Genomic DNA, 25,630 nt, shown 5'->3' with positions numbered 1-25,630 from the left:
CACCCTAGCGACCGCCTAGAATTCCATGAAACCACTTAGAACTCCATAGAACCACCTAGCAACACCCTAGCAACTGCCTCAGACATCATAGCAACTACCTACCACTGTTCACTCCGTTCAGCACAAAGTCGACTTTGCGTTGGCGGCAACCACACTTCACAATTTCTGCAGGAATTGTCTAGTTATTCATATATTTTATTCTTTCCACCCATTTTTTGGACCGCTACTCCTCCCAGAGTTTTCACACCACATACACGTGCCATATGTCGAAATGACCGGCTTCTTTGGGAATCGTGTGCTATTACTTTGTGGAAGGTTTCGCTGCACGGTTTTTGAGAAATATTAATTTTTATGCCCAATTTTTCCCCATAGAGATGAATGGAGAAGGTGACGTCATTCATATGCGAACGGTGAAGTTACAGCATTGGTCGGCTTTGCACACGTGATGCGGTCAGCTCTACGGTCTCAGCAGGCAGGATAGGAAATAGCTGATTGCGGAAGTGAAAGAACGATATTCAAAATGAAAAATTACAAATGAAAACGCTGTCAGCTAGGTATATCAACAAACATATGGCTTAGGCATACCCAGAAGTCCTCAATAATAATAGTATTTCACGAGATATTACGCAAATTCGTTGACGACGTTTCGTCACATGCAGCGTCTTAGAATGCTAGTGCTAACAAACAGTGAATGGCTTTAATGCGATAATGAGAGCACTTTCGGTTGACCTAAAAAAAACGATATTAAAAAACCAACAATATACGTGCTGTTATACCTGGTTAGAAAGCTTATGCTCTCAGCTACTGAATAAACGAATTTTCAAACAAGCCAGACTTTGCGTATTTGCATGCTAGTGCTAACAAAGAGCGAATACGTTCTATGACATGATGACATAGCTTTCGGTTGACCTAAAAAAACGATATTAAAAAAACAAAAATAGACGTGCTGTTATACCTGGTTAGAAAGCTTATGCTCTCAGCTACTGAATAAACGAATTTTCAAACAAGCCAGACTGTACTGAAAACTGGAACAACGCCGTCAACAGCACGTGTGCAGCAGCTTCAGGTCCGGTCTAACTCCAGAGATTTGGGTCGACTAACACGTAGTAGGCTATCCTGTGTCTATGAGTTCGTATCTAAGGTAACAGATTAAACTCTGAATTGCAGCACAGTTAAATGTTTTTATTTGAATTGTAAAAATGAGCTGAACTTAACGTAAAACCATAAATCAATCACATTAATCTCCCTAGCCCTGTCTTGCTTTTTAAAATGGAGCGGTTGTGCAGTGCAGATATAGGCTAACGTTTTTCCAAGACCCTCTGAAGTGGCCAGCTAGCTTTATGATTCGCCGTCACTCGTCACAGCATACCGTGAGTAAATCGCTGATCTCAAGTATTGATGAAGGGTTAATTTAGCTCTGAATATGTGTGTTGCAAATGAACTCGTTGCCGTGATGTTATAGCATGTAGCCTATAGCATACTCTGTCTCTGCTTATACTACAGAAACTGTTCACTCCGTTGAGCACAAAGTTGACTGCGTTGGCGGCAACCACACTTCACAATTTCTGCAGGAATTGTCTAGTTGCACATATTATTATTATTATTTCTTTCCACCCATTTTTTGGACCGCTACTCCTCCCAGAGTTTTCGCACCACATACATGTGAAATATGTCAAATCGACCGGCTTGATCGGGAATGGTGTGCTATTACTTTGTGGAAAGTTTCGGTGCACGGTTTTTGAGAAATTCCACTTTTTTTGGGAAATTTTTCCCATAGAGAATGAATGGCGGAATGTTCACCCTTGTGATGTCACAATGCTCTGTCTTCTCACCCTTGTGATGTCACAATGGTCTTCTCAGCAGCAGTACTCTGTCTTCTCTAGATTTGAACATTCTGCCATTCATCTCTATGGGGAAAAATTGCCCACTAATTGTGCAGTGCCTCATTGGACATGTTAGAGAGTCTTTGTCCATTGGTGGAGATCAGCCTTGCCCCCCTTCCTGATGGCCGATGTTTGATATTTCATAACTTTTGAACCGTTTGTCATAGAGAACTATGGGTCGCGTCATTGGACTCAGTAAAGACCTAGCAACTGCCTAGAACTCCATAGCAACCCCTAGCAACATCCTAGCAACCGCCTGTAACTCCATAGCAACGACCTAGCAACCACCTAGAACACCCTAGCAACCACCTAGCAACACCTAGCAACCACCTAGAACACCATAGCAACCACTAGCAACACCCTAGCAACCATCTGGAAACCATAACAACTGCCTAGCAACACCCTAGCAACGCCTATAACTCCATAGCAACCACCTAGCAACACCTAGCAACCACCTAGAAACCATAGCAACCACCTAGAACCCATAGCAACACTGAACCTAGACCACTAGCAACCCTAGCAACCGGCCTAGAACTCCATAGCAACCACCTAGCAACACCATAGAACCACCTAGAACCCATAGCAACCACCTAGCAACACCCTAGCAACCACCTAGCACACCATAGCAACTGCCTAGCAACACCTAGCAACCCCTAAACTCCATAGCAACCACCTAGCAACATCTAGCAACCCTAGAAACCCTAGCAACCACCTAGCAACACCTAGCAACCACCTAGAACACCATAGCAACCACCTAGCAACACCTAGCAACACCTAGACAACTCCTAGCAACCACCTAGCAACACCCTACAACCACTAGCAACACCTAGCAACTCCTAGCAACCCCTATAGCAACACCTAGCAACCCCTAGAAACCCATAGCAACCCTAGCAACACCCTAGCAACCTAACCCTAGAACCCATAGCAACACCTAGCAACCAACTCCATAGCAACCACCTGAACACCTAGCAACACCTAGCAACACCTAGCAACCACCTAGAACTCCATAGCAACCACCTAGCAACACCTAGCAACCACCTGGAACACCAAGCAACCACCTAGCAACACCCTAGCAACCACCTGAACTCCATAACTGAACCTAGCAACACCCTAGCAACCCCTAAAACCTAGCAACCACCTAGCAACACCTAGAACCCACCTAGAACTCCATAGCAACCACCTAGCAACACCTAGCAACACCTAACAACACCTAGCAACCACCCGAACACCATAGAACTCCTAGCAACACCTAGCAACCACCTATAACTCCATAGCAACCACCTAGCAACACCCTAGCAACCACTGAATACCCTAGCAACCACCTAGCAAACCCTAGCAACCACCTGCTAGCTCCACTAGCAACCACCTAGAAACCCATAGCAACCACCTAGCACACTCCTAGCAACTACCTAGAACTCTAGAACCACCTAGCAACACCCTAGCAACCCCTAGAACACTAAACCACCCAGCAACACCTAGATGCCACTAGCAACACCTAGCAACACCCAGCAACTGCCTAGAATCCATAGCAACACCTACAACCCTAGCAAACCCTAAACTCCATAGCAACCACTAGCAACACCCTAGCAACCACCTGAGAACCATCAACACCTAGCAACACCCTAGCAACGCCTAGAACTCATAGCACCACTAGCACCCTAGACATCCCAGCAACCGCCTAGAATCCTAGCAACCACCTAGTACACCTAGCAACCCCTAGAACTCCATAGCACCCCTAGCACATCCTAGCAACTCCTATAACTCCATAGAACACCTAGCAACACCCTAGCAACCCCAGAACCTAGCAACCACCAGCACTCCTAGCAACACCTACAACTCACTGCAACCACCTTAGCACAACTAGCAATGCTAGAACTCATATACACCATTACGCAACACCTAGCCACACCGCTAAACCCATACAAATGCAAACCTGAACCTACTGAAACATAGCAAACTAGAACCATAGCAACATACACCATAACCTGCACACCTTGAGACACAGCCTATAAGCAGCATAGACCACCTAGCAACATTCTAGCACCCCCTAGAAAACCCTAGCAACACCTAGCAACTCCCTAGAACTCCATAGACACCTGACCTCCTACGAACAACTTGACAACTGCCATAGAAACCTATGCAACTACTAGTAACACCTAGCAACCGCCTAGAACTCCATAGCAACCAGACTCAGCAACACCTAGCAACCACGCTAGCAACACCCATAGCAACCACCTAGAACACCATAGCAACACGCCTAGCAACCTCCTAGCAACCACCTACAACCCATAGCAACCACCTAGCAACATAGCAACCATTGAACCCTAGCAACACCTAGCAACACCCTAGCAACCACTGGAAACTCCATAGCAACCACCTAGCAACACCTAGCAACCAACTCATGAACACCATAGCAACCAACTAGCCCCCAGCAACACCTAGCAACACCCTGGGAACACCATAGCAACACCTAGCAACACCCTAGCAACCACCTAGAACTCCATAGCAACCACCTAGCAACACCCTAGCAACCCTAGAACTCCATAGCAACCACCTAGCAACACCTAGCAACCCTAGAACTCCATAGCAACACCTAGACCTAGCAACACCTAGCAACTCCTAGCAACCACCTAGAACACCCTAGACCTAGCAACCACCTAGCAACACCCTAGCAACTAGCACCTAGAACTCCATAGCAACACCTAGCAACACCTAGCAACCCCTAGAACTCCATAGCAACCACCTAGCAACACCCTAGCAACCCCTAGAACTCCATAGCAACCACCTAGCAACCCATAGCAACCCTAGAACTCCATAGCAACCACCTAGCAACACCTAGCAACACGCCTAGAACTCCATAGCAACCACCTAGCAACACCTAGCAACCGCCTAGAACTCCATAGCAACCACCTAGCAACACCCTAGCAACCGCCTAGAACTCCATAGCAACCACCTAGCAACACCTAGAACTAAACCTGCATGCAACACCTAGCAACACCATGCAACCACTAGAACACCATAGCAACCCTAGCAACACTAGCAACCACCTAGAACCCATAGCAACCACCTAGCAACACCCTAGCAACGCCTAGAACTCCATAGCAACCACCTAGCAACCCTAGCAACCGCCTAGAACTCCATAGCAACCACCTAGCAACACCCTAGCAACCACCTAGAACTCCATAGCAACCACCTAGCAACACCCTAGCAACTGCCTAGAACTCCATAGCAACGACCTAGCAACACCCTAGCAACCACCTAGAACACCCTAGCAACCGCCAAGCACTCCATAGCAACCACCTAACAACACACTAGCAACCACCTGTAGCAACATAGCAACTGGCTAGAACTCCATAGCAACCATCTAGCAACACCCTAGCAACCGGCTATAACTCCATAGCAAATGCCTAGCAACACCATAGCAACCGGCTATAACTTCATAGCAACACCATAGCAACCACCTAGAACTCCATAGCATCCACCTAGCAACACCCTAGCAACCACCTGGAACACCATAACAACTGCCTAGCAACACCCTAGCAACCGCCTATAACTCCATAGCAACCACCTAGCAACATCCTAGCAACCATATAGAATACCCTAGCAACCACCTAGCAATGCTGTAGCAACCACCTGAAACTCCATAGCAACCACCTAGCACCACCCTAGCAATCACCTGAATTCCATGAAACCACCTAGAACTCCATAGAACCACCTAGCAACACCCTAGCAACTGCCTCAAACATCATAGCAACTACCTACCACTGTTCACTCTGTTCAGCAGAAAGTCGACTTTGCATTGGCGGCAACCACACTTCACAATTTCTGCAGGAATTGTCTAGTTATTATTATTATTATTCCACCCATTTTTTGGACCGCTACTCCTCCCAGAGTTTTCACACCACATACACGTGCCATATGTCAAATGGACTGGCTTCTTTGGGAATCGTGTGCTATTACTTTGTGGAAAGTTTCGCTGCACGGTTTTTGAGAAATATGACTTTTTATGGCCAAATTCTTCCCATAGAGATGAATGGGGAACGTGACGTCATACATATGTGAGGGGTGAAGTTACAGCATTAGTCGGCTTAGCACACGTGATGCATTAGGTTTTAACCGGCTTCATCTACGGGAAATTTAGAATCCAGATACGGTGCATATCTCCATTTTCGTCGTAATTACAGAAAACACACATTCGTAAACTTCAGATGATTTATACCACAATGTAGATAAAACCTTGACGAACACGAACATGCATGGATTGTGTTGTTCAAACGAGGTTTCCTGGGGACTTAGCCACCAGAGTGGATATAGCTGAATGCGGACGTGAACACGATAAAAACGGTATTCCAAATGAAAAATTACAAATGAAAATGCTGTCAGCTAGGTATATCAACAAACATATGGGTTAGGCATACCCAGAAGTCCTCAATAATAATAGTATTTCACGAGATATTACGCAAGTTCGTTGACGACGTTTCGTCAGATGCAGCGTCTTTGAATGCTAGTGCTAACAAAGAGCGAATGCATTTAATGCGATGAGAAAACTTTCGATTGACCTAAAACCGATATTCCAAAACCAAAAATAGACATGTTATACATGGTTAAAAAGCTTATACTCTCACCTATTGAATAAATGAATTCTCAATCAAGCCAGACTGTACTAAAAAGTGCAACAACGCCGTCAACAACAACACGTGTGCAGCAGCTTCTGGTCCGGCCTTACTCCAGAAAAAGACGTCAGCTTGTAATACCACACATGTTGCTTTGGGTGTTCTCGAACTTTGTAGTAAAAACTGGCTTGATCTACACTTGATCGATCCAATAGGTGACACAATAAGCTTTCTAACTATGTATAATATGTCAAATTTTACTTTTGTAACACTATGTAATATCCCAGCGTATTGGAAACTTTGGTCTCATTAGAGCTGCATTACGCATTCAGTCTGTTGTAGCAGGGACAGCAACGCTCTCTCACCCCAACGCGTTTGCTAAAGTACACAACTCCACTTGCATGTTGTTGATGCACCCCTTGCTGCAACAGAAGCTAGTAGTACTGGCTACCAGCCGATACTTATTCACAGAAGCTGTATTTAAAAATGAGTTAAAATGCAACTATTTTAACACATATTTCTCGCCTCATTTTCGTTCTTGGAAATTCGGCTCGGCTAACGCGTAAAAGGCTACTCTGTCTATGAGTTGGTCTCAGCGATAACAGATTAGACTCTGAATTACCGCCCAATTAAATGTTTTTAGTTGTCTGGTTAAAATGAGCTGAAATTCGCGCAAAATCATACGTCAATCAAATTAATCTCCCTAGCCCTGTCTTGCTTTTTTTTAAATGGTGTGATCACGCAGTGTAGACGTAGGGTTTTTCCAAGACCCTCTGAACTGGCCAGCTAGCTTTGTGATTCGCCGTCACTTGTCACCGCATACCGCAAGTAAAACACTGAGATCTCAAGTATTGATGAAAGGATAATTTCGCTCTGAATATATGTGTCGCAAATAAACTTGTTGCCGTGATGTTATAGCATGTACACAATACTCTCTCTCTGCTTATACTACAGAAACTGTTCACTCCGTTCAGCACAAAGTCGACTTTGCGTTGGCGGCAACCACACTTCACAATTTCTGCAGGAATTGTCTAGTTTAATATTACTATTCCTTTTCTTGAGTGTAATTTTTCATTTGTTGATATTGCCATAGGCTACCTTAATTATATTTTCAGCTCTGACTTGAGCCATATTGTATAGTCATATATTTCTGTTTCTCTTCATTTACTGCTATTGACATAAAGACTTGCAATTAAGTCCAACATCATTTAATTGCTTAATCATTTAATATAATTCACAAATAAGTCAAATTTAATTGCTACGATATGTTTGTATTATATTGTCACACACTGCGACACACTCCTTTCTGAACAGAAGTGTTGAACACGTGAATCTGGAAATATTCCGGTCTTTATTTACGCACTTTAGAGAGAGAGAGAGAACCCAGACTAATACAAAACAACAAAACAGCTTCGCCCTTCACCCTTACGGGATTGGGGTAAAAATAACCAAACTATGACACTTTCAAGCCTTTTCTCATGCTGGCACGTTCGTCTTGTGAAGCAAGACTGTTCTGATGCATTTGCGTTCTAGCACAGTAGTACACAAGCAATTTTTGTATCATAGATTTAATTTGGGAACATTCCTAGTCCTCTTTAGTCGGTCTGTCCATATTCCCAGAAAATAAAAAATATCATTTTAAGTGTCTGATCTGATTTGTTTTTAGAAATCACTTTTAATAGCCTTTTTATTGTCCTTGTGAAGGTAGGCTATTTGATATGTATTTAAGTGTTATTAGGCCAACCTTATTTTTTATTTTTATTTTTTTATTTTTTTTACATACGCTGTATTTTTTTTACTATTAATTAGGCAATTTTATTTTTTACTATGTAGTTGTTTTAATGTAGCCCTATTCTTGAATCTCTGAAATACTGTAAATGTGGGCTCGTTCCCTTAATGTGTCTTCCGAGAATTAAATAAAGGTTGCTTGATTGATTGATTCAAAACTTTAACCTCATTCACTTCCTGGACCTTAATCGGCATTAAATCCCTGAAGCATGTTCTCATCATTTTCTATTATAATGTGATTTTTTTCAACAGTATACATGTAAATAAATTCTGTCCATGAAGTGAAGGCTAACTATATTAAATTCCTGCAGGTCCGACCACTTTTGACGGTGCAGGTATCTACAGTAGCTTAACTTTAAGGCTGGCTGCATCCTAGTTGTCAGAAAAAATCTTTTAGGAAATTATTTCTTGTGGACGCTCTTCGTAATGGCCTAAAGTCATTACATTAAATTTAAAACATTTGTTTTATTGAAAACACATTAGCTGCTTTACACGACATACCTACAATAAATATTTGAGTTGGAATTATTTATTTAAATGCACCTGCAAACAAATATTAGTTATATAAGTTTCAATTTTGACTGCCCATGGACTTGTTCATCCCAATGCCTGCACTCCAATGGAGTCGTAAAGAACAGATGGCTGTAAACAGCTTAAAAGACAATTCCCCACAATCTGGAGATTGCTGTGAGGTATAGTGGTCACTGGTTTCAGATGACGCTTCTGCCGCGAGAGATCTTCCCGGCAGCATCAAATTTGCATATATTTTCTTTGTATTTCTACAGGAACTACCTTTGTTCGCAAAACCACCACCAGGTGGCAAATGTGAGCACCCAAAACCATATTTGGCAGTTAACACTTCAACTGGCACTCACAAGCAAAGTAGAACAGTGTTATTGCCGGTCTTATTTTAACAGGAAAGGAGAGGAAAGGAAAATACATTTTAAAGATAAGCTGAAAATAGGGACATGCTTGTTACCCATAACATTTTTGTGTGTATTTGAGTGACAATACGTCTATAAACGGTTATTCAACGAACTTCGTGGTCAGACTGTGAAACTTAATGATAGTCAGATAATTTTGAGCACAGTCTAAAGTCATCTATGTTAGTTATATAGGATATGTTAGGATATAGGGTAGAGTTTGTATAAATGTAACGCATCATAAATGTAACACGGTAAATAACTTTTTGTTCACTGCTGCTAGTTGTCATTTGAGAATTGTATGCACAATTCAGTCCTGTACCAAATCATTAATGGAAAAGAAACAGCATTTACCACACACATTTATTATAAGCACACATCAGATTGGTCTGCTTTGGCTATTTGGTTTTGTGTGAATTTTTTTAAATTAGAATGTATTCAAGGCAAATTTCCCGTAGTCGTTTCTCTCCTGCCAGCGCCTCGTTCCTCGTTCACCGAATAGGGGAATGGACAATTATTGAAATTACTGAATCATTTAAATAAACCATCGTTTAACATTTGAGTATTTGCTCATGATTAAAGGGGAAATGATGTAGGGCTGCCTCTAATGACTATTTTTCTATCGATTAATCTATCGACTATTTTACGGATTAGTCGATTAATATAAACGATAAATTTTCCTCCAAAAAAATCAAATTAACCATTTAATTTAAGTTAATTTTATTTTGACAACAACAAACTGTATATGTGTCATTGTATAATGCAGCACAAAACAAAATGTAAACAAATGTTTACATATATTAAAGTGCAAAAAGTGATATTACGCACAGCCATTTTGGAAAGTACCCAGGCCTCACAAATGCGCATATATTTCACAAACGGATTGTCCAAGGCAATATATGACCACTCAGTCTCAAAAGGGACATCTCTATGCTTAAACCAATGGCAATTTATTAAATATTTAGTCCCAAATTTTGACTTTAGAATGACATGGTATCATTTTTGAAAACTTTGTCTTATTTACTTCATTATTCAGTGAGCAGCATTTTCACTGCTGTATTGGCATATCTTGCGGCTATTATCGAGTTTATCTTGTTGCTATGATGAAATATGATTTTTGAGTGATGAAAGAATATTTTTATGAATGCCCAGATAGACAATATTGTCCATTATGTCATGGGTGGGGGGTGTAGTTGCAGATGGGACTGCAGGGAGGGGGTGCATGTTAAATGAAAGACCAGAGCGACAATGGTGGCGCTGCAAAACTCCGTATTCGGCATAGTTGTCGTGTATCGTCTACTAACGAAACTAAAACAAAGCGTTTCTGTTTTTAATTCATACTTTGGTTGCAGTAGCACTGAATGTCTGAGTTCAGCAATCTCGGCTCGCTGGGGTGCCGACCACTGGGAGCTTTGCGCTAAGAGGTTAAGCTGTAATGTGGATGTTTGTGTACAGGTTTGCATATGCATGTATTGACTGGGGTGTGCTGAAATAGTGGGTGGCAAGACTTGTCTCCCAGAGAGCAAGACTATCTACTGCTGCCAGGCATTCATCTAATTATTCACTAGCATTCAGACCTTCCGAGCAGGTAAAGGTGCTAGTCATCCAGGAATCTTGCAAGTAATTTTTTTGCGCCTTGAAGAAGCGACTCTAACCTGAAAAACTGTTTGTCTGGGTACTGAATCTAACATCTATCCCAGGGAGCCCTGACTAAGGTTACTCCATCTGGTTAGTGAAACTATCTAAATATTCTGGACTATGACCCCTCTGTTGTATGAGAGGACTATGCTACCAGGGGAGAGGAGTCTCCCTGAATGGATTTCCCTTAAATGCAATCTTGAGCAAGCCTTCCACATTACACACTTTCCTTTGTATCCCCAAATAAGGTCTGGACAGGGACAGGTCTGTAACACCCTCCCCACCACCAAGAGACCCCTCCCTACTACTTTCCTCCAGGAAGCATATTCACTCTCTCCTGTAGACACAGGGGAAACATTAAAAATCTAGTGACAGTAATAATACACGTTGTACAATGGAATGTGATACTTTCTATGGCGGACCAAGGTGGTGGTCTTTCTATATTCCAAACACTTATGTCATTTACATGAACACACATGTAATTCTTTCATCAGTCCATAATGTCGGTAATGGCCAACCAGGTTCCCGTCTGACCCAGCAGTGCCTGTTGGTGCTTTTATGACATGAAAACAGACAATATCCTGGTTATCTGTTTATTCTTGTTCCGGCAGGCCACAAGTGTTGGTGGGGTAAAAAGGTTGCGAGACTACAGTGGTCACTGGTTTCAGATGATGCGTGTTCGCTGCCGCGGCGGCAGTTCTGCCGGCCAAAAGGAAATGGATGCAGGGTTCTGACAGTAGAGGGCAGCAGAGTATTTCTTCATAAGGATAGCTTCCACTATCCTGCAGCGTTGCATTTCGGGGTGATTCGCAATCTTAAAATGAGTTTAGCTCTGTGATTTTAAGATAACATTAGTAGTTGGGAAAATAAAGCCCTAATACCAGCTGATATTGGGCTGGTATCAGCATAGAAGCCATTCAAATATTTTTATGGATCTAGTAACTCTCTTTTTAAAAAAATTATTACAACAGTTTTCAACATAAAACTTGTAAGACCCTAACAGGGATGTCAAACCCGTTTTGGCGATTTTTCAGCAAACAGTTTATTTTTCACAATTTCATAAATGCTACTCAAATAGCAACATATAAATACCTAATTTATCATAAAATAGCTGTTTTCTTTAATACAAACCAAAGTCAATTGGGTAATTATAAAAAAAAAAGCTAACCTTTTTGTTATAATAAAAACCCAACATAATACCATGAACTTTAAAATCGAGAGCTAGTTCAGTGTAATTGTATGTTTAATATCAGTCAGCAACACGAATAACCAACTGATTCTTGTTTTTCGATTTTATGTTTCAAAATGAATATTGAACACCCATTAATTTCTTGCTTTTTAATTTCTGTTCCTGAAACGGAAACAATTTTCCAAAAACTACACAGATCCTTTCTCCCCAATGATAGTTATTACTTGCTGAGGGAAGCAGCTAATTTTTTAACATCGTATTAAAGGAAACAACTATTTTCTTATGTTCTGGAAAGTCAGTGATTCATATATTATTATTTGATTATACTGTAGCATTTATGCTATTATGGATTAAAAATAAACCGTCAAACTCTGTTTTCTGAAAAATCGGTTTGACCTCAGGGGTATGCATCACCTCACACTGGCAGCAGGTTGGGAACTGGGAATTGAAAAGACAGTCTCCTTTTCACCATAATTAAAAAATAAAAATAAAAAACACCCGTTTGTAAAACTAAAATGCTTTATACCACACTGCAAACATGATCTTAAGCCTACGTAATGACCATGACCAATAGATGGCCTAATGTAACACTCTTCATCAATTTCTTTGATGACAGACTGTCCGATTTATGCCTCTAATTATTCATTTGCGAAACAAAAGGAACCTGCCGGGTGAACAGAGATTTCACTTGCTTTCTTACAAATCTTTGAGCAAATAGAACATAAATAAGTTTCTATAGGTTTTTACACAAATATGTGGTTGTTAAAAATTTTAAAGGCTGTGTTTTTATTAATTCTGTTACTTCCCACAACAACATGCATATTATAAAACAATAGTCTATGTTGCAAAACTATTTTCTTGAAATAAAGTACACAGCTGGATCAATTCCAATAGTTGTATTTCTGAAATATAGCATTTTTGTTATATAGGCGATAAGGGAGGTATTACCCTTTTAAAATCACTACACACGCGAAAACATGTTTTCTTTAACCACTGCCCAGTGGCAGAGCTTGGATATTAGGACAGGCGAGTATTGGCACATCACACTTTGTCACAGAAATCTAATTCAAAGGCCACAGCAATCACGCAGCAAGGCTATATCAGAAACAAGTTAGGCTATGGTGAAAATGGAGACATAAGCCCTATTCGCACGGGACTAGCATTACCTGGGGACCTCTAGTAACTTGTAATGATTGCGGAGGTCGTCTGTGATCTTAATCCCGTGCGAATCTGCCATGTCCGTAATTTGTAAAGTAAAAATTCCACCGCAAATTACCTACCATATATTGCCAAACACATGGTCATGTGATAATATTAGTCCCGTGCGAATCAGCATCTCAGTGATTTGGGGTTGTATTTTACCGTTACGCAGAGCAGAGTCTTGACATTATCAATCATATCCGGGGGGATAATGTCAGTAAATTCGAGTAAAATACAGACTTCGCTTATCCTGTGCGAATGCGCCGCACAAAACACAGATGTGGGTGGGGGGGGGGGGGGTAATTTCTAAATCACATGAGGTCCCCAGGTAATACTAGTGCTGCGCGATAAATAGGGCTTTAGATAACACTTGTCTGTGATAGTTAATACTTTCCAGCTAGCCTACTAATTAAAACGTTTTCATTTTTTTAGGAGTTGGATGAACATATGGGTGTTAAACAAACAAACTCAATAATATAGGCCAAGTCTGACAGGATGACTTCAAATTTGAGGGCAGTTTACTGGAGTTTGGCTTGTCTTCACACCCCCACTGCCTGAAAATAGCCAGGAGTTGATGCGGAATGTGGATGTGCGAATGTACTGTCTCTCCTCTGGCAGGCTATTTAGCAACTGAATAATCAAACAAACATTATCAGTGGAATAAACTATATTAACACTGTAGGCTATTGTAGGATGCTACTGAGGATAAATTGACGATAAATTTGCATAAGCCAATATATTTGAGGAAAAAGGATTTTAATGATATTGAAACAGCAACACCAGATCACAGATAGTGGGATGAAATTTGCTCCAATTAAATTACAAAGGCTACATTCCAGTTGGTCCACCACGCAAATCAACAACTCGGCGCAACACTTTGTTCAGATGATCAATGTATCTGTTGCAGAGATCAATGTATCTGTTGCTCTGTGTGTTGATACGCAATGCGGATGTGCGAATGAGTCTGAACGATCCAACATCAAACATTATCAGTGGAATAAACTATATTGACACTGTAAGCTACTGTAGGATACAGTGCTACCGAGGATAAATTGACGATACATTTTCCCAAGACTTCTGGACCACAACAACCATTGTTTCAGAAACTGCTGCACATAATGAAATTTATAATCACAAAAAAATAGACAGATGAGGTTTTCCTTGGTTGTTAAATCACCTTGGATTTCTACATTAACTTCAATGAGCAGCAAGCGCTTTTGCCCTGAAGTATGCACAGTAGAGACGGTATCTTCGTTACTTCCTAGGGTTCACCGCCTGGCCCCTCCTACCATCTCCAGTTCTTATGTACACAAGATGGTCTGCGCACATCTTTGCCGGTCTCCCTCAAAAGTGCCTCAAAAAAAAAAAAAAAAAACATCAGACAAAACAAATCATGGGAATGCCGAGGTAGAGACAGCGGTAATGAACTGACATTATCTACGCTCGTTTCCTTTATTTTAGGGCTGCCGCGCGTAAGTCAGCGTAATCGATGACGTTGACGCTGAGAATGCGTTAACATCAATATTTTAAAACGACGCATCGTTTAAAAAATTTTTTTTATTATGAATTTACCTTTTTGATTTCTAAAACGCTTCAATTCATTATAACAAATGTTTTTCTTCAATATCACTACGTAATTGCTACGTAACATCAGTCGGTTTTGGCTCAGACTCGGTTCCAAAAATAGCTGTGCGTAATACCACACATGTTGTTTACGCCATTGTTGCCCTTTTTCGTACAGTCCGGCTTGATTGACAATTCATTTATTCAGTAGGTGAGAGTATAAGCTTTCTAACGATGTATAACATGTCTAATTATCTCCGCCAGGTGAGAGCCTGGAGGGGACTACGCATTTGGACGCGTGTGTGCGTGTGTACGTATGTGTGTTTGTGTATCTGTCCGCAGCTAATCTCGCATACTACTGGGCCGATCAGCCTAATACTTGTTGTACATGTTGACAGCAGGCCAAGGACCTGAATTCTCGAATATTTAGCAAATCGGTCAACGACAAGTATTTATTTGAATTAATTTCCATCATTATCAATTGAAATACATTGAGTGCCAACTCCTCACTCCTCCTAACCGGCCGGTAGGGGCTGCAAGTGATCAACAACTGCTTCCATTTGGAATGAAAGACCAGCAATGTAAAATGTCAATTTCAATGTTGAAATGGCAACAAAATAGTCCGCCAACTAACGGGATACGTTAATGTTTGAATTTGTGGCAATTATTTTGTTGGCATTTACACGTTGAAATTTATATTTTACATCACTGGTCTTTTGGAATTGTTCTTGTCCAGTGCCAGACTATAACGTCAACGTTAGCTCTGTGTAACACAATGTGGCTGATATGAATGAAATTAGCTAACATGTCACCACCTTTACGTTACTTCACTGAATCAGCGTTTTTGGGATTTTCAGCGGCACATGGTAAAAACTTGTAATATTGTATGTCTGGTTGCATTGATTGTGTAGCCTCTATTGTTGCATCAGAAAAGCTAACACTCCTGGCGGAGATCTGCACTCTTCTAGTTTTGCTTTTGGAATAGCGTTTTATATCTCAGCGTAACCAAAAGATTTCTCATCATTGCATTCACTTACACATTCACTCTGTGGTAGCAGTAAAAGACACTGCACCTGAGGAAATGTTTCATGTCGTCCCATTCCCATACAAGAAAACATACGAGAGCACAGAGTATAGAAATACATACAAGAGTTAATTATTACACATTTAGGTACTGTACAGCATTGTGTGACAATGTTTTTGCATTATTTTTTAATCTGATAGTAATGTTTCATCTTAAACATTCCTAAGGGGCTCATTTATATGCTTTATAATGGACAAAAAGAATTTTATTCAGTTTTGGAGAGATTTTGGATACGTTTCTGCACCCCTAGATATTTTAGACCACTCTACTGACAGAAAGCTTGTAATTCCCACTTGAAAATGATGCAACAGTGACTTTGAGTCAAAACAGTTGATTTGTAGTGAAATACGTAAATATGTTGTGATTTACAGCAATGCATAATTTAGACATTTTGTATGGATTTGGATATGCTAGGTACTCTGCTTAGTTTTTGTTTCCTAAATCTATAGTACTTGTATATATCCACCCTTAGATTTTATGAACTTGTGGTCAAGAAGTTTTTGATCCAGGACATGTATAGTTTAACCTGCTGTATATATGAAATCTCTCAGTATTCATTGCAAATTCATTTGAGTTTTTGCCTAGACAAGTGCATTTGTGGCACTTTATTTCTTCCAAAATGATGAATATAAACTAATCTACATTAGTATTGTAAATGGTACAAATATCTTGCTTCGTTTAAGCCATTTTTCAAGTCTCTGTTGTGTTCACATCTGGAGTTATAAAGCTTTAAATAGGGTACCCCCTAAATGGGCAAGGATTGGCCAGATTTGGCATGTGCGCTTAGAGGTTAATGTAAGACAGAGTCAGATAAATTTGTTTTCCTCCTTGCGACTATATCTGAATAAACTTGTTTTCCTCCCTGTGACCACAGATAAATCCTTAGTTATATTTCCATTAATAAAAAATAGGCCTATTTAAAATGTTTTTATATATAATTATTTAGAAACATATTTTTTTATTTACCTATGATAGTGTTCAATGGTTAAAAATACACATTTTAGCATCACTAACTCATACGCTGGATGGGGCTATTTCACTGGGGGAGTTTAAAGAAACAATCCCCAGCTAGACGTAGCTTAATTGAAGGTACCTTTTTGATAATTGCACACACTTCTAGATTTCAAGGCATGTCATTTATTTATTTATTTGATTCATTTATTAGCTTACTTATTTTTTGGTATTACACCCTCGATAAAAGCTGGACCTATTATCAAACTGGGTGTCACACTGCATTGTGTAAGCTACAGAGTGGACAGTGACAGTGTGATTCTTTGGGTCCAAGACAAATTTGTACAGGAGCTGATCAGTGGACAACCTCGAAAACATTTTGAAGTGCAACTGAAAGTTGCGCAAGAGTCTCTCAGTCTCACCCAAAGAAGAGCTGGCATATAGTAAGGTATGTAACTATACCAGTTAATTAGAAGTTTCTTCTAAATGTTTGTTAATAAATGTATAATGTCCCTGTGGCAGGGCTCGGTTTGTGGGAGAAGTTCAGGGCAATTGATGGACCACGCCTACTGATTAAATAGGCACACGCACCAATGCATCAATAATTAGTCCAGGTATTTAAAGTGTGCTTTCTTCCCAGTAGGTATCTGTGAATGAGGGATTCACAATCCGAAAGAGAGTGGAAGTTACCAGCAAGGAGAAAGCTGATAAGCTGTTTTGTCATTTTGTCTTTGTTATTTTAGTTTGTTGTGTTAGTTTGTTATTTTTACCCGGATCCCGTGAGGGTGAAAGGCAAAGCTGTTTCATTTATTTTTGTACTGACCCCACTCTCTCTCTCTCGCTCTGATAAAATAAATACTGGAATATTCTGGAATTCTCGCATCGCACTGTGTCCAACTCGTGTCCATCAAAGGTATGTGTCGCGGCGTGCAACAATTGGTGTTAAAACCCACGACAGAAGACCCTTTGACGATGGAAACCTCTCTGCTGGTTAAAATGGGGGCGTTTATTGAGTTGTTCAAACGAAGGATGAAGTGCTGAGTCGAGTAGCTGACCAAGTCATTAAAATTGATGGTAGGCTTCTTGACCAGCAGAGCTATTTCTGTATAATTAAAGACAAATTATATCGGGTATGTCAGGACCCATATACTCAGGAGGAAAATACACAGATTTTGGTACCAAAAAGCTGCCGGAAAATGTTTTTTCAGGCAGCTCATAACAATCCGATGGCAGGTCACTTGGGACAGGATAAAACACTCAATCATATAATGGGTTGATTTTATTGGCCGGGCATATGGGGTGACATCCATCAGTGGTGTGTGGAGTACCCAGCGTTCCAGAAAGTAACTCCAGTGGCCATTCCAAAAGCTCCATTGCAACCGCTTCCTTTAATAGAGGTCCCCTTTGAAAGAACAGGCATGGAACTCATCGGACCATTAGAATGAAGTGCCAGAGATTATCGTTTAATGCTAGTCCTAGTGGAATATGCAACATGATACCAGAGGCAGTAGACCTTCACAATATATTGGCTAAGACTATTGCGGAAGAGCTATTTCACTTTTTCTCCCGAGTGGGAATCCCAAAAAAGATTCTCATGGACCAGGGCACATCATTCATGTCACAAGCACTAAAAGAACAGTACAAATTGTTGGATGTGAAGTCTATTTGAACCAGCATTTACCACCCTCAAACCGATGGGTTGGTGGAGTGGTTGAATATAACTTTGAAGACACTCAGTGTGTTTACGTACACAGTTGAAATCGATCAATATTAATAGCTCGATTTGGCCAAAGATTAGATTTAATTGGATTACTGACGTTGTCCCAATATATATGACTAAATTGATTGAATAAATTTATTGACCAAGCTGTGTCTGACGAAGGCTCCTTATAAATCCTGCTTCCTCCAATTTGTCGCAACTTTTTTGAATAGTTTGCCATTCCGCGTTTTTCTTCCATCCATGTATTTTATGATATTTAACTCCTTTAGTTGCGATAGCATGAAGTTGGTCTCCTCGTCCGTCCAGAAATTTGTTTATTTCACCATGATACTATTGAGGGCAAAACAGAGCTTTAGAATGTCACCAGCAGTGTATGCGCATGACCTCGACAGAGAGCATTTCTCACAGAAAAGGTTGTTTGTTGTTTTTTTGTTTTTTTTAGTTCATTACAGTGATGATAGAAGTGACAATAATTAAGTTGTCAGTGCTGTTGGCCTTGATCGATTGCCGTGCAAGGTTAATGTGAAGTAGCTAGCACAATCGGACAGCACTAACCCATAAAAATGTACTTGCTCAATCGAACAGTAAATGTGAAAAACATTCGATTATAAGCCGCGTTTCCACTGCAGGAACTTTCCCCAAGAACTAGGAACATTTTGAGGAACTCAGTGCGTATCCACCGCAGGAACCAGGGTCTAAATTTAGTTCCGGGGGCTTTATTTTACCCCCCAAAAAGTCCCTGCTCGGGGGGTAGTACTTTTGAAAAGTACAGGAACTTTTGGGGTGGGGCGCAAGCACTGAACATTTCTGATTGGTCGAGTACTCGCAGCATTTTATTTCAACCGCCATTTTTAAAAATCTGCAGCCGCAAACAGACTTATTATTTTCAAAATAATAACTTGAATTCAAACTTTTATGTTATGCGGCGCAGTAGCCTACTTTTGGTTATAGCCTGTCAACATCTACAGATGGGAAATTAAGATTTATGATTATAACGTGTGCTCTTCTGTTCTTTTCTTGCTTTAGCATTAAGTCTGTTTTATAAAATATTAAGCATTCATGCTGGGACAACATATTACGTACCAAAACATTCAAAAGATTTAATTCAGTTGCTGAATATTTTCATCCAGATTTTCTTTGTTAGCCTGTGATAATTGACTCAAAGCGCTTGCCACAGTTATGTGAGGTATGCGGTAGTTCTGCATAATGGGGATACAGTAAAAGCAAACTGGAAAAAATCACCTTCCGCACTTTTTGTCAGGGTAAAATAACAGGTTAATTCTAGTAATCGCCCCTTTTGTTTCTTCAAACTGCCATAATTTTACTCTGTGATTCTTCAATTCCACAAAAATACCAGAAAGACTAGACATATGAACTCTAATTTATGGTGCATGGTTCGCATCTGGAGGGCACACTTCAAGTATTTAGCTGCTCCGCTAGCAGTAACTTTAAAAGATGAAAGCAAACGGTGGTTGTACTACTGCAATTAATTAAAATTTTCACGCAAATCCAAGTTTCATTCTATTTATTCTTGTCATTTTGCGATTATATGGAAATGACAATGACAGTCAAATTAATCAATTCAGTTTTCAAACATCATGTAAACTCACTGAATGATTTGTAAGTTCACCAGCAATCATATTCAAAATTTGGACTAACTAATTGGCCCCTTGTTATTTGCTGTGAGAGAGGTTCCACAAGCCTCTACGAGGTTTTACCCATTTGAGCTCTTGTATGGGTGAAGGCCCCGTGGCATTTTAGACCTGTTTAAAGAAACTTGAGAGGAGGGAACAAGCCAAAGTAAAAATTGCATGTGAACATTTGCTCCAGGCAAAGGAACAACAGAGATATAACAACAACATGTCAGGGGAGTTTGACTGTGAATATTTAAACCAGGAGACAAAGTCCTAGTCTTACTCCCATTGTCAGCATAGAAATTACTTGCTCAGTGCCAAGGACCTTTTGAGGTCAGACGGCGAATTGGGGATGTAGATTATGAGGTTACTAATTCTGGCAGAACTTTGGTTGCAGGAGCAATGAATGTCTGAGTTGAACAATCTAAGCACGACAACGTACCGACCACAATGGGGTGTGCGCTAAGTGGTTAAGTAAGTGTTTATAACTTCATTCCCTTATGCAATATTGTTATTCAAATTACATCAGAACCTTTAGTGCATATGTTTAGCAAATGCCATTATGCCATATGCATTTCATGACGGCAGATTTATTGATTTTCTTCAAAAGTTACAACAGCTAACCACTCTGGGGTTTCTACTTTCAACCTTTTTACTTGGCTACTGTAGAAAACCTTATTATCAGCAAAGGCCACATTTCTAAATTAATGTTAATGCCCTGTTCTCAATCTACCGCCATACAAATAATTAGTACGTCTGTACTTTCTACAACATCCCATTAAAAATATTCCATTTCAAAACATGACCCATTCATATTTATAACTAGTAGTAGTCTACGCGAAAAAAGTACATTTGTACAACGATTTTTAAATGCAATTTCACTCGTTCCTTGAACAACTGAACAGTTGAGGCCAAAGTTTATATACACCTAGGCTTGAAGACATTCAAACTCAATTTTTCACACATTTCATGTTACCATTGTAAGGTAAAATTTCAATTTTCCCAATCAACTCTGTTGTCCCTTCACAACAGGACATATTCTTCCATGGCGTGCACACAGGTGGAGTTGTAAAAATTCCACTGCCGTACATGAGTGGAGCTGAGTGGAGCCATAAAATGCCCCAGGATAGGGACGGCAGCTGAAAGCTGCATGGGACTGTCTTTTGCAATCTTCAAATGGCTTACCCTCCTGGAAGAGTTGGAGGAATCAGGTGACAGGATATTACCCTCTTGGAGCTGTGGCCATTCCAGGTGGCGGGTCAAGAAGAACTTCAATTGGGGGCCATGAACGGCTGCTCTGAAATACATGGACACTGGCCCAGGCTCTCCTGGGTCAGACAAAACTACTACCATGGACTGAAATGCATCATATGTATTTGCATGCAGATAACTAAGGATGATATGATAAATGTGGGGGACTGTGAATAATATCATACATAGACAAGCATACTGCAGACATGGTATGTGGGGTTATGATCACAAGTATGTAAAGCATAGTATATTTATACATAGGTATGCCTACATACAAGTGTCTGGGTCAGAGATGGGGCACCACCATGGACTCCCATAGAGAAGTATTTGGAGAACTGATAGGTAAAATCATAGGATCACGTGCCATCGTACAAAGTATCTTATTACTGTCACTGGATTTTGATACTTCTCCTATGTCTACAGAGTAGGGGGGTTTCTTGGTGGGGCAGATGTTACCGGCCTATTCGTGTCCAGACCTTATTTGGGCAAACCCAGGGAGCTGTGGGGTGTGGAAGGCTTTCTCAGGATTGGATTTAAGGGAAGTCCAAAGAAACATTTCGGGGAGAATCTGCTTAACAGTTCTCCTGGTACTTCACTCTAGTGTTTCTTTTGCGCCTCTACATCTTGAAACCTATGCACTTGTTGTACGTCGCTCTGGATAAGAGCGTCTGCTAAATGCCTATAATGTAATAATGTAATAGTCTTTGCTGTACAGAATATTTGGGCATTCATCAATACTCACTTTGTGTTCCTTTTCTTTGTCCTAATTTGTTAGTTTGTATGTCTTTTCTTTTCATAGTGGTCTTTTGTCTTACTTTGTAAAATAAAGTGTTCACCTTTTCTGTCATTGAAACTGCCTATCTTCGGTTATTGCCAACGGTCATATTGTGTCATAATGAAGTTATTTCTCTTTTTCAGAAAAGCCAATGCACGTATACATGAACCCATATTCACATACATCTTCACTTTACAGGATTTGAAGTTAATGGAGTCAGATAAACATGTTTTCCTCCCTGTGACTAAATTTAATTCCTTACACCATATATTTCCTGTGTTAAGTCAATTAGGGCATCTACTTTGTTCACATCAGAGGTAATTTTAAAACAATCGATTAGAGGCAGATTTATTTCAGCTTTAATTCACTACATCAGAATTCCAGTGGGTCAAAAGTTTACATACACTTTGTATTTGGTGGCATTGCCTTTTAATTGCTTATCTTGAATCAAACGCTTGGGGTAGCTTCAAGCTTCTCAATACTTTGCCGGAATTTTTGCCCATTCCTCCAGGCAGAACTGGTGTAACTCAGTCTGGTTTGTGGGCCTCCTTGCTTGGAAATGATTTTTCAGTTCAGCCCACAAATTGTCTATGGGATTTAGGTCAGGGCTTTGTGATGACCACTCCAATACTTTCACTTTGGTGTCCTTAACCCATTTTGTTACAACTTTGGAGGTATACTTAGGATCATTGTCCTGCTGGAAGACAAAGTTGTGACCAAGTTTTAACTTTCTAACCGGTGTCTTGAGGTGTTGCTTCAGTATTTCTCGATAATCTTCCTTCCTCACGATGCCGTCTACTTTCTGAAGTGCACCAATCCCTTTTCCAGCAAAACACCTCCACAACATGATGCGGTCACGCCCATGCGTCACAGTTGGGACAGTGTTCTTCAGATTAAAAGCCTCTCCCTTTTTTTTTAACTTTCTAGATGATAAAAGCTGAAATAAATCTGTCTCTTAGATATTATTTTGAAATGACATCTTATGGAAATAAAGTATTTACCCTAATTGACTTAACACAGGAGATTTATGGTAACATGAAATGTATGGAGTTGTGAAAAATTGAGTTTGAATGTCATTAGCCAAGGTGAATGTAAACTTTTGGCCTCAACTGTACATACGATCACGTGCAAGTTTCATATTTTCTTTGTACAATAGTCTGTAATCATGTCAAACTTAATGTAAATGCCCATTCTGCAGAAAGCATTGTTTAAACTATTCAATCCACTCATTTGTGGTCATTTCTTTGGTACTACTGTTATTTTCTGATATGCAAACATTGCTGGGAAATATATCTGTGCATGCTATTGTCTAATGTCAAATGTTCTATTTGTCAGAACGGTTACCTAGTTCTGCTTCTCAAATTGTCATGTAAGGTCAGTGATCCAGCTGAGTAAGAGAGCAAAGAGGAGTCTTCCCTACAGCTAAGCCTATCAAAATGCCTTATAAACCTTATAAACACCAAAAAGTGGATCTCAGAAGAAACTAGAAATACCGCCTCGCGGTTGTATGCCTCCACCAACCAGTAGCTAGTTTGGATATAAAATGTCATCACTTCATCATTTTATCGTATTTGACATTTGTGTGAAACTTTGTCATAATTAGCGTATGAAATTTTGAGTTAAGGCCAAAAAGGTGTTTTGTGAGGTCACAGTGACCTTGACCGTTGACCACCAAAATCTAATCAGTTCATCCTTGAGTCCAAGTGGATGTTTGTGCCAAATTTTAAGAAATTCCCTCAAGGCATTCCTGAGATATGGCGTTCACGAGAATCGAGACGGACGGACGGACAGACGGACGGACGGACAACCCGAAAACATAATGCCTGTGGCCACGGCTGCGCCGTCTCGGAGGCATAAAAACAGAAAACAGAGCAGGAGAGAGGGGTACACAAGTTGCGAGCTCAAGAGCTGAAATTGAAGGAGATTGCTGATAATGTTGTAAATGAACGCTCATTGGATGGCTGTTAAATCAGTGAGTACATAAAGTCGGGGAATTTGTGTTGCGTTTCTGATGATGCCAGTCTGTTATACTTCGAATTGCAGCACCGCACCATTTGTCACAGCCATTGTTTTATATATATATAGCAAATATATATAAAACGTGCTAAGCAGTAAACGTTGATCAGACTGCACAAATTCACATAAGGATAACTGTAACCCACAACCGTTTCTCAAAGCAAACACATTGCAAAAAGTAATTATATCTGAAGAAAAACATGTTTTCAACATACAAAAATGGCCAGTTACTCACACATACAAAGCATTATAGTGCTTAAGACTGCCATTATAGTCATTAAGACTGCCATTAAAAGCACTGATATCAAAATTACACCAAGTTACAATAAACAATATTGGCCATCTTAGCTAACACAAATTAAACATGCTGTATTCTAAAGCAATGCTGCTACCCAATGTTTCCTAAATTCCTAAGTCTCATTTCAAAATGGGACACAGCAAAGGGAATTTAAAATATAATAGTAATAATAATACATTTTATTTATCAGGGGCCTTTCTGAACAATCAAGTCACCTTACATGATATTAAAATGGTTAAAAAACAACAAGACACTACATATATGGACATGATATTAAAAATGGTTTGGGTGATGGACAGGAGAAAGCCCAACCACCAAGAGTGGAGTGGCGAGATGTGGGGACAATTAAAAGTCTTGCAGAGGAGGAGCAAAGCGAGCGAGTGGGTGTGTGGTCCAAGAGAAGATCAGTGAGATAGGCTGGAGCTAAACCATGAAGCGCACTGTAGGTTAGCAGAAGGGTTTTGAATTGCATTTGTAATTTTACTGGCAGCAGCAGAATTTGATATTCCTTTTGTTTTTTGTTTTTTTACAAGTCATTGCCCTATATTTTAACGATCTAAGCACACGGTCTAAAGCGCATGGCACAAGTGCATTTAGGGCGTGTCCAAATCTACTTTTGCTAGTTTAACGGCGGATAATCTGAGCGCAAAATAAGGCGTGTGGTTCAAAGGGGTTGTACTTAGTCTAGGGTTGGGCCAATGTAAACATTTTCAAACCGGTTCAATATTAAGCCAAATACCAGACTGGACCGGTAATACCGAACTTTACTACTAGGCGCCGCACGTGACTCAGCCACTCCCGAGTGGAACATAATGAGAGCACATGAATGAGAGTGTAGCGGCTTTACCGTTGTCAAGCAAAACTCTGGTTGGTAGTTCTATTTGTACCATTGTTGTGCAAAAACTCAGGTTGGTAGTTCTATTTGCACCGTTGTTAAGCAAAAACCTTTGGTCATTAATTCTACGAAAACAATGATTCTATCAAGAAAAAACAGTTCCTTCTCGTTTTATACCATGCAATTAGAACCAATTTTGGTCATTTTTGTCATTACATTATTTTGTAAAACTGCATGAAACCATAAGTCAATCAAATTAATCTCCCTTG

General features: G+C 40.2%; 1 protein-coding gene across 6 annotated transcripts in view; it reads right to left on the bottom strand.

Annotated features, from left to right (window-relative positions):
- zfyve28 (zinc finger, FYVE domain containing 28) overlaps window positions 1-25,630 on the bottom strand; it is a 258,613-nt gene that overhangs the window by 223,072 nt on the left and 9,911 nt on the right. For 3 of the 6 annotated variants that reach the window (XM_064341966.1, XM_064341960.1, XM_064341965.1), the window contains exon 2: window positions 21,372-21,514. The exons of the other annotated variants lie outside the window; for them this stretch is intronic. In XM_064341966.1, the coding sequence (XP_064198036.1) occupies window positions 21,372-21,494 (123 nt within the window). In that variant the 5' untranslated portion in view covers window positions 21,495-21,514. The remainder of the gene's footprint in view (window positions 1-21,371; window positions 21,515-25,630) is intronic. 6 annotated transcript variants of the gene reach the window in all.

The sequence above is a fragment of the Anguilla rostrata genome, chromosome 7 (assembly GCF_018555375.3).
Source record: "Anguilla rostrata isolate EN2019 chromosome 7, ASM1855537v3, whole genome shotgun sequence".
Lineage (NCBI taxonomy): Eukaryota > Metazoa > Chordata > Actinopteri > Anguilliformes > Anguillidae > Anguilla > Anguilla rostrata.
The sequence above is the reverse complement of the archived record's forward strand: the minus strand, read 5'-3'. Positions and strand labels throughout refer to the sequence as shown.